This window comes from Fusarium sambucinum, chromosome IV (genome assembly GCF_050947815.1).
Source record: "Fusarium sambucinum isolate potato_lamoka chromosome IV, whole genome shotgun sequence".
NCBI lineage: Eukaryota > Fungi > Ascomycota > Sordariomycetes > Hypocreales > Nectriaceae > Fusarium > Fusarium sambucinum.
This window is the reverse complement of record NC_139291.1, coordinates 921,090-939,062: the sequence shown is the minus strand read 5'-3', so window position 1 is coordinate 939,062 and position 17,973 is coordinate 921,090. Positions and strand designations below refer to the sequence as shown.

Sequence of the window (17,973 nt, the reverse complement as noted above, 5' to 3'; positions counted from 1 at the left end):
GCCTCATTGCGCTACCTTTAGTCACTCTCACATTGAGGATGGCACTCTTCTATATGAATGAAGCTTAATCCTCGACTTCTCCTTTGCCTAAACCAACTTATCAATCCATGTTTTGCATTTATCGTTGAACATTCTTCAATCTTTGTGTCTTTATCATGACCTGCCAAAACGTGGGCCCTACGAATCCTGATATTGCGGGCTTGGGGGTAAGTCCATGATAAATACGTCTTTGGCTGAACAAATAATGATTCGGCTCAGATTGTCATTGCGTTTGCTTTCCAAGCAGGCCTCTCCCTAGTTCTCTCTTGCTGGTCTTTATCGTTATGGAGATCTGCGCACTTGTCTTGGATAACTGACATTGGGCCTTCACTCTTCCAACTTGACTTCCCCCTCTTTGACCTAATAGAGCAACTACAACAGGCCATTTCAAGAAGGTCGCCAGAAAGCAAAGCAAGGCGTCTTCTTGAGATTCTTGTGCCCGAACTAAAAGGACATCAAGACGACGATGATATAAGCCCATCGTTCTGGGCAGAAGGCGTACGTTGGGCTTGCAAGAAGAGAGCCATAGACAAGGTACTCTCAATCATCAGCGATGTGCAGATAATGAATGGTCAGTATCGTGTTCTCGTCGCACAGCTTTGATCGAGTTGGTCTTTAACTTGCTGTAGCCTTGGCGATCCTGCTAGCAGCTCTTGTCCAATACGAGTCCATAAGCCTCTACCACTTGCGCATAGTATATGAGACAGTCAGCTTCACAACGTAAGTTAATGCCCCCAATCACATCCAGAGTTTACAACGAGAGACTAGTATATCAGTCTGTGCATGCCTCATCAATGTCTCCAGCTTAAAAGACGAGATGAAGCGTACTCGGGCAATATCTTTAGCCCTGTTTGTTGTTGCTTACATATCCTTTTTTGTGATTTTCTGTATTCAACTTGGAAAGTGGGATAAAGACCTTCCCGGTCGTTGCTACAACACCCAGTTTGTAGCGTCTCCATCAGATGCACACCCCTTAAGTGATTGCATTTATTTTGGCATTACTTTCGCATATTCACTGAGCGCTCTTCTGAGCTGTTACAGAAGCGGTGCTACTTTTCATTTCCTTGCTCGAATTTTTTCCCGATCTTCTACAGCAGGCCGCCTACTCCCAACAACCAGCGGTGCGGCTTTGAGACCATCTTCATCCTCCGTCCCGCTGATATCTGACAACAGATTCTGGGCCAGATTCTCTCCGGTCATAGGTGTCGTGAAGTTGATCACAGGTACTGGCATAACCTCTGGCCTGAACGTTTCCCGCTTGGTTGCTATCTACTTCACTGTCTTGGTTCATGAGAAACCAGAGTATCGGGTGTGGGCTATCGTCCCTCTGGCTATGGCACAATACCCTCTGCACTTGTACATGACCATCGCCCTCAGAGCTGGAAACGATAGTATTCTTAGCGGGGACTCTGAGAACGCATGGGGCTTCGGACAGATTGTGGCACTTATACTCTGCGCCGCGACGTTGCTGGAATGTGTTAAAGGATTTTTCGGTAAGACTGGTCCATTCCCAGCGAGAATTCTTGCTAAAACGCACCTTTTCCAGAGTATCGAAAGATTGTTCAGTTGCAAAGCGACCTTGAAGGGAGTGAAGTTGTTCTGAATGAAGAGATCCAAGCAAGGCGAAGGAATAGCTTCTAGACTAGATTGTCGACCACCAGTGTTGCGACCCAGCAGTAGGCATTAGACCGTTTCCCCAAGAGTACACACTGGAGTCTCACTGTTTAAGCAATGAAATTATTAGATACGTTTATGTTAATTAGATTGTGCGTCTTAGATTACTGATTTTTGTACCCTAACACTTGAAAGACCAACGTTTCTGCTGCACATCTACAGCCAACTAGAAGTAAAGAACGAGTATAATAAAGACAGCCCACTGTCGTTTTCCTATGTTACTAAATCCATTTCTATATTCCAGTCTATCGCTATTATGCTATACACCCCATGAATCATCATTCGCGAGGCAAGTTCCCCTCAGTTAACGGGAACCCACTGCATTCTCTGCGTGTCAAATCGGTGTCTGGTTCCTAGTCAGCTAAAAACGTCGTACAAGTTGACCCTCTCTATACATACCCGTAATAGTCAGTCTTCGACACTGCTGCCAGCCCATATTCCGAAGTAAGCATCTCCTCATAACGATAAGGGATCTTGGCTGGAATACCCTCAAAGGTCGTATCGAGAAGAGGGAAAATGTACTTGTCCTATTTCGCAGATTGTCAGTATAAAGACTGTCAAAACTACAAGAAGGACATACCTTGAACTCGTGATCATGCTTGTCGTACATGACGCCCTCACCCATTTTGTGACCAGGATCATATCGCGTAGCTGTAATGTCGATGAACAGTCCAGTCTGCATGTCAATCCAACGAGCATCAATAACATTCATCCAATCATCTTTCTCACGATGTTTGAAGTAAGGATTTATGTCAAGCTGGAAGAAACAACCCTCCGGACACCCGTCGTACTGGTAGTAGTAGATGGTCATGTTGTAGTAGGCGGAAAGAAAGTACATGTCGGTTTCAGTCACTGAGACGTCTGCATCCAAGTCCCACGGCATGACCTGGTGATTTGTTAGAGTATTTTGAGTAGCTGGTTATTGAGTTTCTCACCTTCTTTCCCCACCACCAACCGAGTAGAGATCCATGCATGAGCCATGTTTGGACACCTAGATCTCGGAGTGTAGCTAGATATGTCTGCATGAGGATCTTGATGCGTGCATTTTGTGCAGCTGGCTCGAGAGCTTCTTGGAAATACCTTAAGTCATAGTGTTGGTGTTCTCTTGGCAGTCTGGTAAGTAAAGTGATATCAACAAAGACCAATATTATTCACCGAGGTTCCCCTAGAATCTGTTAGCAAGATTTATTTCTTCCAATTACATCTCATGTCTAGTAGAAACTTACGAAAGTATTTCGGTATTTCCGGCGAATTATCCTCAAACTTTTCAATGATCTCGGGGATGGTTAAAGCAGTGGCACAGACGAGCCAGAATGCGGCGCAAAAGGCCGATAGCCTCATGATGAGTATGAATTGACTGACGCCTGACCTCGTTAGTGCGCGCCGTCAGGAATATAAATCGTGAGGTGACGTGGACTGGCTTGTGAGGATGTTTCGGCTGGATCTGCAGGGGCTGGTTGAGCAAGGGGTTTGAGCTAAAACCGCAGTGACAGTGACATCCAACGGTTGTATGTTTATTGATTAAGCCGTTGATAATCCTAAGTTCAAAGTTAAGGTGATATGGATCAAGAGATTGAGTAAGGAGTGGATTGAGTTTGTTGTTGGACAGGAGAAAAGTTGAGTTTCGATGGCAGTTTCAGCGATTCATTCACCAAACATTGATTCAATTGGTGGTCCATGCTAGAGTACCTGGTGGCAGTACAGTACAACCCCTGACCTCTCCATACTTTGTTAGGCCTTATCACCAATACCAATATCGAGTTGGACACATACAAAAGAGGTAGAATTATTGACCCGATCTTACAAACTTCTACATAGTATGTAACAATATACATCTATACTGCTAGGCACGCATTCAATTGTCTAAGGCGCAGCTGACCGGAAATGGAAACCGCCGTGGCTGAAATGGATGTCGACAGGTTCAGGTTCAAGTGCCCGCTTAACAAGGGACCAGGCTTCAAGGGAACCTACTGACGCAAGCTCCAGGCCCCCGACATAAAGTTCCCCAGTCAGAGAAGCCAATACTCCACCTTTCTCCTCCGCCTCCGTATCGTATCGCATCACCAGGCAAGCTAGAGCTGAGTTGAGCTGCCTAAGCTAGTACCTACCCCTACTTACGACTCTCGACAACTTGTCTTTATCAACTTTCCTTTCTCTTCTGACCATTCCATCAACTCAACTGCTCTTCAACTCCAAACTTGCCACGGGCAGGTCAACAATCATACGAATTCCTTCTATAGCTCACACTTGAGCAACCCGCCCTGACAATGGGCGCGTGGAACGTACGTATGCTTCCATACTTCATGATGGGATCTCCAAACTGACATTTGGTAGCTATTCCGTGTCCTGGGCGACTTGTCCCACGCCCTCTCCAAATGCATCCTCATCTTCGCCATCCACCGCAATCGAAGCGCCGAGGGTGTCTCCCTCATTACGCAGGTCCTCTACGCTCTCGTCTTCTGCACCCGCTACCTCGACTTGTTTAGAGAGAGTGTGCCGTGGAATATTGTGTTCAAAATCTTTTACATCCTCTCGTCGATTTATATTCTGGCTATCATGCAATGGATCTACCCTCGTTCTCGCGAGCGTGAGGTGTCTTGGAAGATTGGCGCTGTCATTCTTGGCGGCTCCTTCGTCCTGTCGCCAATCGTCATGCTCATCTTTGAGCGTGGTGAACACCGAGGTTTCCAGACAGTACGTTAAACCAATTCCCCAAATAATTATAGCATTGCTAACGTCTTCATAGTGGATGTGGGTGTTTTCCCAGATTCTCGAATCCGTCTGTGTCCTCCCTCAACTCCTCCTCCTGAGACAGACAACCGTCCCCACCGTTATCGATTCCTTCTACCTCGTCGCCCTCGGCTCCTACCGCGCGCTCTACTGCCTCAACTGGTTTATCCGCGAATTCGAAATGAACGGCCGAGGACCAAACCCTATTTCCGTCATCTTTGGCGTCATCCAGACTGCTCTCTACATCGACTTTGCCTGGGTTTACTACACTCGCCAGCGCGTCAAGCTCCGCGGCGGCGGTATCGTTGATGCTGATGATATGAGCCGCAGTTGGCTCCTCCGTCGCATCTTTGGCAAGCGCTTCGCTCACGACGAGGAGGATGACGAGGAAAACGGTCCTGGTGGCTTTGACGATGACCAGGGTGGTAACAGGCGCGGGGCTCGACCCAAGTGGGGAGCTCGTGGTATATCAGTCAGCGCAGACGATGGTGTTCTCGAGCAAGAACGACACAACCAGGACCAGGACGAGCTTGGTGGCCCAGTTGATCCCGACGCCAAGATGCAAGATCCCGATGAGCTTGCGCGAGCGCTGGACGACGATGACGACGAGAACACACCTCTACGACCTAGTCAAACAGTAGGCCAACCCAGCGGTCTCCAAGGCGGCGAGGGCTGGCGCGACTAAGCTGGCAGTGTCGTTTCCCCGCATGATTTTACAGGATGAACTCGAAACGGAGTATCACGGATTGTTTACTTGGGCTGTCTTGGAAGGTATAACCCGATTTGTCATTTTTGGTGAAACGTTGAATGCGATGGATGCACAGAATTGTTAGAAGAGATGGAGGAAACAGGCACAGCGGGCCATGATTTTATGTTGAATTATCATTAAGGTACCAGAAACATTAGCCGCTAAGAGCATAAAGGACGAAATTAGTAGGTCAATTGATGTTATTTAGACCAGACTTCTTAGATTCCTTATTCTGTACCCTAAGACTTAGATAAACTTTGCTGGTACTAGATCATGTATCATAGCGAAGTTTTAACGCATCTCAACGAAGAAGTCAATCACTCAATGTCACAGTGTTTAGATCAAACCCCTGTTTGATGTGGATATCATTCAGGCAAACCTTGCCCATGAGCTTTTCCATACGTTCAAACAGTAGACGTTCCCATACAATCGTCACCATGTCCCTAAAGGACAAACAACTCCTCCCATCATTTGGCGCCATCTGACTAGGACATCATTTGCCTCGCCAGTCCTGTCTTTTGCAACTCCCATCAGCAGCATCCTCGCCGCGATAAACTCCCAAAGCAAACAAATAAAGCTAGACAAAAACGAACAAAGTACAAAATCATATATACTAAAACATAATGTGTTGAAACTTGAGGGTATTTCCTTTTCTTTAGACGAAGCGTCGTTCAAACTCGGCAAATAGCTTTGGGCTAATCTCGTCGCTGCTCATGCCCTCAATCTCAACTAGAACGCCCTTTTGAGCATAGTGGTTCAGGACAGGCTCGCTGGTCTCTTGGAACTTCTTGTATCGGGCGCGGTAAACTTCCTCGGAATCGTCAGGGCGCTGAATCAAGGGTTCGCCGGTGATGTCATCCATTCCGTGTACCTTGGGCGCGTTGAAACTGGTGTTGTAGACACGGCCGGAAGGTTCATGAACCCAGCGCCCGAGAATTCGCTCCAGGATAACGGACACGGGTGTCTTGAGCGAGACGACCAGGTTGATGGGGATGAGCTTGTCAAGGGGACCGGCCTGGGATGCTGTTCGAGGGAAGCCGTCAAGGATGAACGAAGCTGAGGGGTCGTCGGAGGCAGCAGATGGTCTGTGCCCGTCGAGGAAAGGCGCAGCGTTGATGAAAGATTCGACACCAGCGTTATTGTTGAAAGAATGTTCGAGTGCTGTGGCTTCGGATGAAAGGGTCATAACATTAGAGCCATTCTTGGCAAGCCAGCCGCGAGTATAAAATTCGTTGGAAATAAGTCGTAGGATTAAATCGTCAGCCACGAGGCCACCTGCCTTCATGGTGTTCTCGACCTTGATGCCTGTGAAAATAGTCAGCATCATGACAAATGGAGGGGTCCAGAGCATAAACTAACCGAGTGGTGTTCTATCCTTGACATTGCGACGAAGAAGGTCTCCAGTACTGATTTGATTGAGTTGAGGGAAGCGCGAGAGCAAGCGCTCGCTCTGTGTTCCTTTACCAACACCAGGGGCACCAAAGAGGATGACTCGAGCGGCCTTGTTCAGGTTCATTCTAGGCGACCTGTAACGATGAGGCCGTCGCGAGTAAAAGGGCAATTGAGAAGCTAGCTTGTCGTAGAAGCTATGCTTTAAGGGGATTGATGCGCAATTAATACAATTGCGGCTGCGCGATTATGTATCCAAAAAAAAAGTCGTTGCACGATTTAATGTTTCTTGTTGAGGTCAATGGTACGATAGTTCGGCGCTGGCGCGGGGAGTTGTTGAGCCACAAAAAAGGCGAGATCGGAGAGACCAGAATGATTACGCAGGTGGTGGTTTTTTATGACGGGGAGAAGGAGTTTATAATAGATAAAGGACGCAGTCGATAGGTTGGAAAAAAGATTACAAGATAGAGAAACAAAGATGAAGAGTAAGAAGAGGAGAGTCGAGGATGTGTTGGAAGGTTGGAAGTGGGGGGCCTTAAGATAGGGCGGCAGAAAGCGCAAAAAGATGGTGTTGGTGTTGAGAGTTGAATGAGCAAGGGTGGTACTTGTTGTGCGACCAACTATTGGTGAGATGGCAAGTACCGATCGATGGAAGACGGCGTTGAGATGGGTTGTGGGACCGTGCGAGGCAGGAACGGCCGTCAGGGTGGGTACGGTAGTTTCTACCGTGGCTTGCCGTTACCTTGGCTTCTACGTATTCCATTCAGTCTGGACAAGTCTAGATTTCTATTGCACGAGAGTATCACAGTCAAATCGGCAGTACAGCACAGATGACACCTTTTGACACCATCTTCCTTGATTCTGCCTCTTCACCGGGACATTTCGGAGGCCGGGAAATGTATCGGAGCATTGGTGGTGACAATAACTTGAATCGGTATTTTGCCTTAAGTCCGAATTATCACATCCCAAGGGACCGGAGGAAATGGATGAATGTACCGTTTCATTTCAGGGTAGTCATCTTGTCGATCTGGGGAAACGGTGCAGCTTTCTCTTGGCGCCATGCTTTCTGCATCATAGTGTGTCATTTGCTGTCACCAATCTTTTTGTTCTATTAGTCACTGTTGTTTTATTAATCTATTGCCGTTGGAATCTAGATAGATTGCGATGGACTATCGTTTACTGTCTTGATTGGAAGAGGGTGCGGTATAAAACAAGTTGGACAAGACATACTTAGCACGTGTAGTGATTACCAACCAATCAACAGATAGTGTGTCATTGGATTTCCAAGCACCCCGGATTTCCCAAACCCATGGGCTGGCCTGACAGTTTAAGCGGTCCATACATACCTCGCTTGCCTCGGCACAAATAAAGACCAAGCTGTGCGCGCAAGCATCATCGTATTGAGCATAGGGTAGGACAGTGGGCACGGTTAATGAAGCCGTATTTGTCATGACGTGACTGTTTCTCAATTATTTTGTTGTTTCTTATTTGTTTAAAATATTTCATAGGTTTGTGAAGGGATACTGCAGCGACATCGTCACGATTGCCGTGGTCGTTGTCGCTTGCGTACCGTCAAACTTCATAATTCCGAAGGCGGTATGAATTGGTGTTTCGTCGTCGGATCATACACTCCGGCCAGCAGACAACATCAGAGTTAACCTTTAGAATTTGGAGTATTCGTGGCAGCTTTCTGTCAATCTAAAAAGAGATGTAAGCTTAACAGTGATTCTCCAATAGTGCAGCAGTCAAAGCCGATAACACCTTTCGGCTCAACACCAGACCAAACTTCGTGGCGAATCATACAGGATTTAGAGCATAAAAATAAACAACATAAAGGTCTGGCTTAAATGGCATAAAATGGCCTAAGTGTTTCATCTCTTTTACTTCTGCCGGCTACCTTTTCCGAGATCCTGAGGTCCGGCCCAAGAGGTGAGATTGGTGATAGTCCAGTCTGGACACAATCGTGCAGTCATTCAGCCAATTTCATCTAGGCCAAACCGAAGCAAGAAATCTACACCGAACAAATATGCATAATGTGTCCATTCAAGTTTGAGAGCCAGATAGATTGCTGTACAAATTGATCTCGTATTCGTCTGGCACTGCTTGACACTGTTTGGTCGGACTTCAGGCAGTCAAGGCAAGCCTCGGCCAACTGCATAATACCTATTTGCGTGAAACCAAAACTTGTCATTGACAAATTCCTCTGAATTTCAGCTTCTTGCCTAACAAACGAGAATAATTTATCTATTTAATCCCATCTCAGATCCGGTCTTGGACTTTTCATCTTCTTCATCCTCCTTCGTCTTCAGTCTTCTGTCATTCTTTAGACACTCTTTTTCAGTTCTCATTTCTATATACTATACGATTGTACGAATGAGTCCTTCTTCAGACCGCCCCAGCCGCGGGCAGTTGATGACCCCATTTCATGCAAGAGCCCGACATCAACACTGTCGGAGCCCGTTTTCCCTGCCTCGAATGGCTCGTATTGGCGGAGGCAAAGGACAACGACATTGCCTCTACTATCCTAGACCCGAATGGAGAAGGTATCTTGTTCACAGAGGACTTTGTAAGTACAATAGCCCCGCCAGCCATCCAGCCTTACTGATCTGCGAACAGGTGAAAGCTTTCAAGGTCTTTCTGCTATCTCTCCGAAAGCTTCTCAGGAATCTACCTCGGCTGAAGCGACTTGCCGTTGGTATGTCACGATATGAACTCAGACCTTATCTGCCAGAACCGAAGTTGGCATTCAGCGTCACTCTGTAGACACAGGCAACGATTCACTTTCTCTCTACTGATAAAGAGAACACGGATAACGTCCCACCCTGTGCTACCATCGAGAGCTCGGGAGTCTCACCCGACCGAGAGATGAGGGAAACTGCATCTTCCAACCTGATGACTCACATCATGGGCTTTCACCGCTCTGTTCTTGAGCCTACCAGTCCTGGAGGCGTCATAGATGCCAACGGCTGAACAAAGTAAGTGATCTTATTCATATACTATCAAAGCCCTCTCTGACCTTTTCCTGTATTCTGCATCCTCCATCTTCAATTTGTCAAGCCTCCGATGATGACAACAACGGCGACATTGACGCCTTGGAACACCCCTCCAAGTGCACTGTCGCTACTATTGTAAGTAGAACTTCTACCTGATCAATGACCTGATGATGTATTGTTCTAACTTTGAACAGGTCCAGGAGGACATGTCTTGATGACGTGAAGCCTCTGCGTACTGTCGAGGAGCACCGACCAGGCCTCTATGTTGGTATCTTTCCTGAGCAGGCAGCTCAGGTCACTCCTGATGAGCAAGTCATCAATCACTGGAGCTCCATTCCTGTGTTTTTCCGCACTGCCAGATGTCCAGGTGAGCAAATTCTACAACAGATTCGTGGCCTAAATGCTAATAAGTACTGTCTAGATACCAACGTCGTCGCTGAAGCAGAAGCCTTCGACTCCACGTACCCCGTTCCTGGGAGAAATGGATAGTTCTTCACTCGCAAAGACCAAGGAAGGAACAAGCGACGACGACCTCAGAGGCGTAGAGCTGAAGTGTGAACCCTTACAAAAGCTATGTGGGAAGAACATCATCCTTCACGAAGTTTGTCTTGTACTGGGGTAAGTCTTTTACTTTAGTATTCAACAAAGTGCTGACAGGCTTCAATAGATGCCCCACGCATCCCTCTTCGAAATTGGTGCAGCATTACGAGATGCAGTAATCAGCTTGGCCAACGAAGAGTCGTCGCGCAATGTATGCTCTTGTTGTCTGATTTACTGTGGTTGATACTGATTCTGACTGGCCGAATTAGGTGATGAGAGTGGCACAACAACAAGCGACAACCGACCACTACCTGCGCTTGTGTAGCGCCCCGCGTGGACAGGATCGAAACAGCATGGACTGGTTTAGCCACCTTGTCGTCAGGAACTTCATGACCTTTAAGGCTTATGCGACGAAGGGTAACAAAAGCCGTTTGGGATCCGTTGACAAAGCTCTACGAGAGGAGGATCAACACGAAGGTATGATGGTTTAAGAACTCGAGTAGGAACGTCGCTAACAATTCACACAGATACTGTGAAGGGCATCCCTGTTCTAAGAGTGCATCTACAGAGATATGAGATGGACATATTCAACATGTTCGGTCAATTGAACGGAGAACCGACTGTCATCTCAACCGATGATGCAAAGCTACACACAACGACCCAGGACTCTGCCCTTGCAAGTCTGATGTCACTTGAGCCACTACCGTCGCTGGTATTGCAAATGCAATATGACAAACATGCCGTCCGATCTGAGACACCGAGATCTTTGGGGTATGGTGGCCAGAGAGATGTCAAAGAAGACAGGCAAGACGGCGGTCCAGGCTTGGGAAAGATCTCGCCGGGCGGCAAGGCGACAAAACGCCTGATCAACGTTAATGGACTGGTCCCAGGAAGGAGGGAGTCAAGGCGATGAACCAAACAGTCCACCTACAGACGAGGTTAGACTTATCCTATCCTATCCTAAAGTCTCCAAGTCTCCAAGCTAATATAGACTAAAGTTAGGCCATTTCGAAGAAGGGATTTACCCAACACATTCAAGCCATCATTAAACAACATCGCGATACAGCTGTCAAGATGCCCCATAATTAGCTTGAACTTCAATTGGAGCACAAGCGCACAGAAGGACTCTGTCAGCGTCGCTCTGCAGACACAGACAAGTTCAGACACTGCAGTACTCAAGTCGGAATACTGAAGCAGGATATGGTGACATTGAAGGATTCATGACTGAGATAAGCAATGTAAGTCTCTTATTTATTCATTTTCACTCTGATGAGTATCCTGGCTTATGTTCTTATTCTTCTTCACAGGCATTTGGCGCATTTGTCTATATGAACAACCCTGTTGTTTGTATACTTATCGACCCTATAGTCGACGGGATGGTACCATTGCTCCCATTAGCTTTGGCCCCCCTGCGGGTCACCGTCGTCGTCATTTTGTTTCTAGAGTGGCGTCTTCTATTACGTCTAGGCACAGATGTGAATTTGGTCCTCAGACGACATGATAGGAACCATGGGACCCCGGAAAGGATTCCCGAAACCGTCTATCATCAAAGAGCAGAGAGACAAAGGCTTGACTACTCAGAAAGAATTCGTCGTGCAGGACAGACTGCCTTCTGTGGCATCACTTTTAATTACGAACAGAACCCTGTCGCCTTTCCTGAAACACTCACAGTGTCAGGGTATCAGCCAAACCTCGTCAATCGCTGGTTTAACCTTGGTGAACAAAACGTGCGAGGACTGTGTGCGGCCTGCGCGATGTTTACAAGTGCATATTTATGCACACATCGGCGGGTGAAGTAACGCATATCATATCTTGAGCGTGGAACAAGAATGAGGTGAATCGAAGGTACACTAGCCGGATCCTCCCCGTCGGAACCATGCTTTTTTTCAACCTGGTTGACCAAGTCAGACTATCCCAGATGACTCGCGTATCGCTGGGATGCTCCGACAAAGTCTGGAACATGATATACCTTAACCGACAGCTACACTGCTGGTGGACGAAGTGAATGAGTTCTTATACCCAACATCGAAGTGTCCGTATGAGAATCGATTCGTCGATGCAAACGGAAGCGAAGTAGCAACTCGCACGCAGTGCTTGAAGTATCTCTCTAGGTGGCAGCGACTTCAACAGAGATCAATGCGGCTCTATCACACCTAACGGAGGAAAATTCGACCGCTTCACGGAACCTCAGCCCGTCTCGCAACGTACCAACCTCGGTCCAAGACGGACTGCCTTCATCCGGCCCTTTGGCCCTGCTTGGAAACGCTTGGATGGTCCCATACGGTATTAATGTCATTGATACCGAAAGTCGCCTTGACTGCAAGTCATTGGACGACTTCTATATTCCCTTCGAGGTATTGCAAGTCGAGCGAAAAGTCTGTCGCCACATCATCGCCGCTCGACCTACTATCATTCCAGCAGGACAGACGCGAGTTGTACCAGCTTCGTGGAAGGAATCCAAGAGACCGCAGCCTGTACCAGGAAGGGTACTGGCCCAAGCACGTGTGTACCTGTTTCCTCACTCGGCATAGTCTAGTCGAAGGCACCGATGCCGTCTCCTGGCTACCATATACGTAGACAGGACGCCATATCGACCAAGAGAATAAGCCGCAAACCCCGTCGGCAAATACCAGTGGGATGAAGAGAGCTGAGCTCTATCGCAACAACAACGATGTCCCGCAGATGTACATCGAACCGCCGAAAAAAAAGAAAAATCGACGCTGAGCCTCCTAGTACATACCGCGTACGGGAAGAAGGATGATCTCAAGATTACTAGAGGTTGCTGGCAGGTCACCAACAGGATGGCTGACGACGAGTTGATCACCCGATTTCTAGAGAGACTTCACGAGTCGACCGACTTCGAGGTAACCGGCAACCAAGTGGTGCTTTCGAAGACGGTCCACGATTACTTGGATCGAGCCTGTTGGGCTTTCAAGCCGCTAGCACGAAAGAACAAGGATCCTATGTCGACTCTTTCTTGACGAACCTGCAATGAACCAAACACTCCAGCAGTTTGACTATGACGCGATCATGATCGGGTTGTGTAACCCCTTTGGCGAATCGCACCTACTACTGGTTGACATGAAAGCATCCTTGTCTCCGCCCATCTGGACCTGGCTGCCAGAGGCTGTTCAGACGTTTTTACGCCTGAGTCCAGTCCATGACAAGAGTTTGACCCTAATCTACCCCGAACACCAGGCGATCAAAAACATGATCTAGATGCTCATACTCTCGGGTCGAATCCATCAATGCAGATACTCAGGGAAACAATCGCAACTACCCGGCCTATGGCAAACGTCGGTGTCCCCGTCAGGCAACTTTGCGAGCCAGACACCAGCATCGCCGTTTACCACTACCGGAAGAGTTTCCTACAGTACATTGGGGCCCTTTACCGTCTAGCGGTACGTTGGCTGCGACAGGAGCGCAGATTCCAGCAAACCACTGCTTTATCCTTGGCCGATATGTACTGTATGTACTACTTCTGGTCGGCTCGCGTAGTTCTCTTCAATGGGTTAAGTAAACATATTGCCCGATGCCCTGTCGAACCCCCTGAGATTAAGTGTGAATACACCTCCTCTTCCAGCTCGCGTTATGCCTACTACAATAACCAAGGTTATATGTACTAACCGTAAGTTTATCTTCTTTTACTTTGCATCGCTTTAGGGACTAATTGAGTGAGTTTAGTGTATACCCTCTGCTCCGCGGTAATGCTGTTGCCGTTCTCCGCCTTACCCGTTTCGCCACTGGTCTTTGTTTAGAGGTTAAGGATGATGACGATGGGCCTGATCCCCCCTCGTTTGCCCCTGTCTGTTTAGACTGGCGTAGACGCCAACTGTCGTTACACGATTGACTGAACGCATGTCCCCACTCCTGTATTGGGGAAGTATATGCCGAAGCTCACCTCATGCCTCGACGTATACCCTACTTCGATTGAACAAGCGGAAACCGTTTCCCTCTCGCCAACGCAGCATGACGAAGTTGTGGACTGGTTGGGAGACATAGAGGCTCAGTTCGGGGAAGCATCTCTCTCTCGCCCAGATCCGAAGCTCGAGATAGGTCTTAACTTTACAGACCTATCTTCATCCCGCGATGAACAACCTCGTCACGATCACCAGGGTCGCATACATTCAAATTGCTTCGCGCGAAAAAGGTTTCCTCGCTAGCTTTTCCCTACTCGAGATCACCCACTTCCATCGAAAACCCCAACGAACGACAGCTTTCCTGGCGCTGAAGCTTTCCTAAGTGACATTACTCTATTACGGCACATGAGTCTGGGGTGGCCTTATTGAAACACTTGATGATACGATGCTACTCGACTTTACTAAGCTCGTCTACACTCGAACATAGGTGTTTCCCCACCAGGAATGCGTCTTTGTGTGATAAGTTCCTTCTTAATGATGGTATACCTTGATCATATGCTAACTATGTTGTTACATAGATCGATGAGCCTCAAGTTTTCCAATGCCAACTGGGATATCTTCGCTTGTACTATCCACGGAGCAAGCGCAAAGTTGATAGACGAGCCTGCGGTCACATACCTATTACAGTCTTGGACAATCGTCGTGCGGAGAGGGAAGGGCAATGGCGATCTGACAGCAACGTATCGTTCCATCACAGGCAGACTTTTCCCAAGCAAAGGGAAGCAAGAAGTGGAAAGCTGGGAGGCATTGACGAGGATGTTGACTTCAATTATCAAGCCAGATCGGTTTGAGATACCGATTGCGAAGGCGATCATGGCGATCATTGGCCTGAGGCCGACACAGATACCGATGATATCGGAATCACTAGGTCGTGGGATCATGGACTGGTTGTCCCACGGTGTCCATGATTGACTACTTGATCAAACACTGATACATCACCTACGTCGACTTTGTCCATGAACTACTAGACTTTCAACAACTATCGAGTCTTAGCAACCATTCACGTCGTCTTAACCTTTCGACAATGAGACTATCGGCGGCCAAAGACGGTTTTACCTCTCGCCTCGCCTGCTATTTCATATACATGGGCAGATGATACGTCTTTGACAAATGCGTACATCAATTCGATGAAGACGATTATCATTCTATCCAACACTGACCACTCACTGTTTATCACACCTTTCAACCGTACTTTCGTTACCCCAAGGTATCAAAAACATACGGAATCAGTAGGTCACTTTATGCTTCTTTGACCACGATTCTTTGACTATTTATTTTTATTCCCTAAGACTTAGCAGGCTAACCTTTCTGCGACTATCTTAGTAGACAACCCCTCGAATCGAATCGGACTGGAAGGAACAGTGTCAACAAGCTCAAGTTCAAGCTCAAACTAAAGCCCAACCGCTAAGACTGCTGCGGATGCGCCTGGTGCCTTGGCTACTACTGCACCTCCCGCATCCCTACTGCGCCTGGTGCCTCAGATACCATTACTCCTACCATTGCGCCTGTCCTTCCTCGTACTCTTTCTGCGGACAACTATGCTGCCAATCCTCGTCCTCTTGCCATGATCTGTTGACACGAGAGTTCACGAGAAGCTCAATCTATACCGCAAACTTTGAAGTTGATACGTGGTTTAGGTAGTCGGCAAGCCTACTCGCAAGCCTAGCCTACAGGAAACGACGAAGTCGACCCACTATACCACGAGTTCCGAAGATACATGGAATTGGACTGGCATAGAACCAGAGTCCCTAGCGTTCTCCGTAATCACGAAGCTCACGAGTACCAATCACCCTCGGTGCTTCTGCCTACAAGTTCGGCCGTCCAGACAACAATCCTTTCCTTCTCATTCTTGAGGCTTTAGACAAGGCCTCATTTGACCATGGAGCATGATCTTGGTCCCGGAAAGATATCTTCGAATCCTTTCGTACTTCAGAAGCAAACAGCGGCCCTGAAGCGGGTTGTTGATAGTAGCTCGCTGCATGTAAAGTTGGACATGAATTTGCGAGCTTATGGCAATGTCGCAGAAAACCCTGATCTTCTGCCCGACCCGACGACGACGACTTTGCCGTGTAGAATACTGTCACAAGTCAAGCTCAGCATGCACGCACGAACCAATTCCAGAACCTGGCACATCGCCCAGCGCCCCAGAGCCTCGCCGACCACCAACCGGTACCCCGTGAACCGTTTATTTTACAACGACGCCTGCAAAGAAAGGCTCAGGCCTCGCAGCCCAGTGCAGGTACTAGGCATATCGGGTTATATCTACAGTTCCACGGAGAGAACGGAATCCCCAAGCGTCTGAAAGAACACTATTCAGTGCCTGCTTTTGTCATCGGACCACAATATCATCAGCAGAAATCAGTTCCGTTCTTTGTTACAGAGCCGACGACAGCTATGATCCTCCAGTCCAAGTCTCGATACATTTTGCTCCGAACATCAAGGAACTCAATGTCACCACCAATATCGCGGATGCTGCGTAAAACGTGGCAACAATTTACCAGTGATATGACAGGACCTACCGCGGCAGGGAGAACTACCCATCGTCGTAGAGGATAATGACGTTGGCAATATCGTTGGAGCCTGGCAGGTGAATGGCCCGCTTAGGACTTTCCAACTATGCCTTTCTTGCAAAAACAACGTCAATGAACTCGAATCATTGTTTAACATCGGGTCGTACTACTGTTTTTGCTTTGTTTTTTGTTTATCGACTCTATAGTCGACGGGATGGTACCGTTGCTCCCATTCATTTAGGGTCGCGGAGTAATACCTCCCATCGGCTGCGGACCAGGACCCCATCGATTTGGGGTCCTCCGTAGGTCACTACAGTTTTACGCAACCTTGACTTCGGCTTTTCAGATGAAGCCTGGAACATGCTGCATATCAATAGACGACCTTATTTTGAGCGGTTTCGACAAAGCTTGGAACATGAACGGCCAGATGCACAATTGGTGGCCTATGAGCCTTCTTTTTCTTCAAAAGAAATGAAATGCTTACCTACTGGAATTCATGATATCCCCCTCTCCGCCGCCGCCCGCCTACAACATCAGTGACAGGCCGTGCCTCCAGTGCTCGGTAATCATGTCGACCTGGGGAACACGGATCCTGGATAGCCAGTGGGTTTGCGAGCATGGTATGCAGCCTTGCCGACTGTAGCTGATATGATGCTAACGAGAGGAATAGGCGCCAACCCGCGATGCTTTACATGTTCTATGGTATTCATGATGCAGTCGGCTCTATGAACCAAGAAGGACTTTTGAAAGTAGTCATGCATGTCTTGGACATCAATGCCGGACTTGAAGCTTTCTACGATCGCCTCAAACAGACACTTGACAACCTCGGACTTGAAACCAGTTCTCACTTACAGGTCATGAGACGTTACTCAACGAGTAAGCATTAAGCCACTTGACTTGCAGAATATGGATTCCGATAAGGCTTTATACCGCGATACAAGCATCATTTCAGCTTCGCAGAGCTATTCGCCAAGCGCCCAACGCTGCGGGACTTATGCCTCACATCTGTAGCATCCTCGTCCAGCCATCTCTGCCGAAAGGGTTTTTACCATCATCTCTATTATCGATGAAGTCCAGCTTGGAACCATGGAAGAAGGGATTATTTTTTGTTCCGTCATGTTTCTTGACCATGGAGTTAATGGCAAAGACAGCTTGATTCAAGGCTGAGGAATGCCCTGTCCTGAACATCCAGAAGGTGGGATTATTATGTCTTGTCGTGATGATATGAGCACGTACCTTCTTTCGGACTAGAAACTACACGTTTCTATGTCAGAAGGTGACGCTCAGAACTCCATGAATATGCTGGATTTTCAGTGGCATCTAAGAGCCCTCGCTAGCCTCTAGACGCTCAGCCCCCTACAGCATCACCCAGCCGTACGCCCATTAAATCTACGAGCATGGTAGACGTTCAGACTCTGGAATTTCGCGAA

At 47.9% G+C, this 17,973-nt stretch overlaps 7 protein-coding genes across 7 annotated transcripts; 5 read left to right on the top strand and 2 right to left on the bottom strand.

Moving 5' to 3' along the window:
* Positions 1 to 155: 155 nt before the first annotated feature.
* Positions 156 to 1,680, top strand: FSST1_000337 (uncharacterized protein; the record flags this gene model as incomplete). The annotated part of the gene is made up of 5 exons (XM_083229455.1): positions 156 to 206; positions 259 to 610; positions 735 to 759; positions 1,081 to 1,532; positions 1,586 to 1,680. The coding sequence occupies 5 exons, from the start codon at positions 156 to 158 to the stop codon at positions 1,678 to 1,680; spliced, it is 975 nt and encodes a 324-aa protein (XP_083090519.1).
* Positions 1,681 to 2,013: 333 nt separating this feature from the next.
* On the bottom strand, positions 2,014 to 3,054 carry FSST1_000336 (LicD family-domain-containing protein; the record flags this gene model as incomplete). Its single annotated transcript, XM_083229444.1, has 5 exons — positions 2,014 to 2,059; positions 2,113 to 2,240; positions 2,294 to 2,599; positions 2,649 to 2,782; positions 2,940 to 3,054. The coding sequence occupies 5 exons, from the start codon at positions 3,052 to 3,054 to the stop codon at positions 2,014 to 2,016; spliced, it is 729 nt and encodes a 242-aa protein (XP_083090518.1).
* Positions 3,055 to 3,980: 926 nt separating this feature from the next.
* Positions 3,981 to 5,128, top strand: FSST1_000335 (ER lumen protein retaining receptor-domain-containing protein; the record flags this gene model as incomplete). The annotated part of the gene is made up of 3 exons (XM_083229433.1): positions 3,981 to 3,995; positions 4,048 to 4,407; positions 4,460 to 5,128. 3 exons carry the CDS (start codon positions 3,981 to 3,983, stop codon positions 5,126 to 5,128), a joined length of 1,044 nt encoding a protein of 347 aa, XP_083090517.1.
* A 718-nt stretch (positions 5,129 to 5,846) lies between these two features.
* On the bottom strand, positions 5,847 to 6,707 carry FSST1_000334 (adenylate kinase ADK2; the record flags this gene model as incomplete). The annotated part of the gene is made up of 2 exons (XM_083229423.1): positions 5,847 to 6,496; positions 6,551 to 6,707. The coding sequence occupies 2 exons, from the start codon at positions 6,705 to 6,707 to the stop codon at positions 5,847 to 5,849; spliced, it is 807 nt and encodes a 268-aa protein (XP_083090516.1).
* A 2,298-nt stretch (positions 6,708 to 9,005) lies between these two features.
* Positions 9,006 to 10,062, top strand: FSST1_000333 (uncharacterized protein; the record flags this gene model as incomplete). The annotated part of the gene is made up of 4 exons (XM_083229413.1): positions 9,006 to 9,146; positions 9,197 to 9,275; positions 9,638 to 9,708; positions 9,799 to 10,062. The coding sequence occupies 4 exons, from the start codon at positions 9,006 to 9,008 to the stop codon at positions 10,060 to 10,062; spliced, it is 555 nt and encodes a 184-aa protein (XP_083090515.1).
* Positions 10,063 to 10,146: 84 nt separating this feature from the next.
* On the top strand, positions 10,147 to 11,026 carry FSST1_000332 (uncharacterized protein; the record flags this gene model as incomplete). Its single annotated transcript, XM_083229402.1, has 4 exons — positions 10,147 to 10,191; positions 10,241 to 10,324; positions 10,383 to 10,590; positions 10,641 to 11,026. The coding sequence occupies 4 exons, from the start codon at positions 10,147 to 10,149 to the stop codon at positions 11,024 to 11,026; spliced, it is 723 nt and encodes a 240-aa protein (XP_083090514.1).
* Positions 11,027 to 11,489: 463 nt separating this feature from the next.
* Positions 11,490 to 12,644, top strand: FSST1_000331 (uncharacterized protein; the record flags this gene model as incomplete). Its single annotated transcript, XM_083229391.1, has 2 exons — positions 11,490 to 11,840; positions 12,225 to 12,644. 2 exons carry the CDS (start codon positions 11,490 to 11,492, stop codon positions 12,642 to 12,644), a joined length of 771 nt encoding a protein of 256 aa, XP_083090513.1.
* Between the last annotated feature and the right edge of the window lie 5,329 nt (positions 12,645 to 17,973).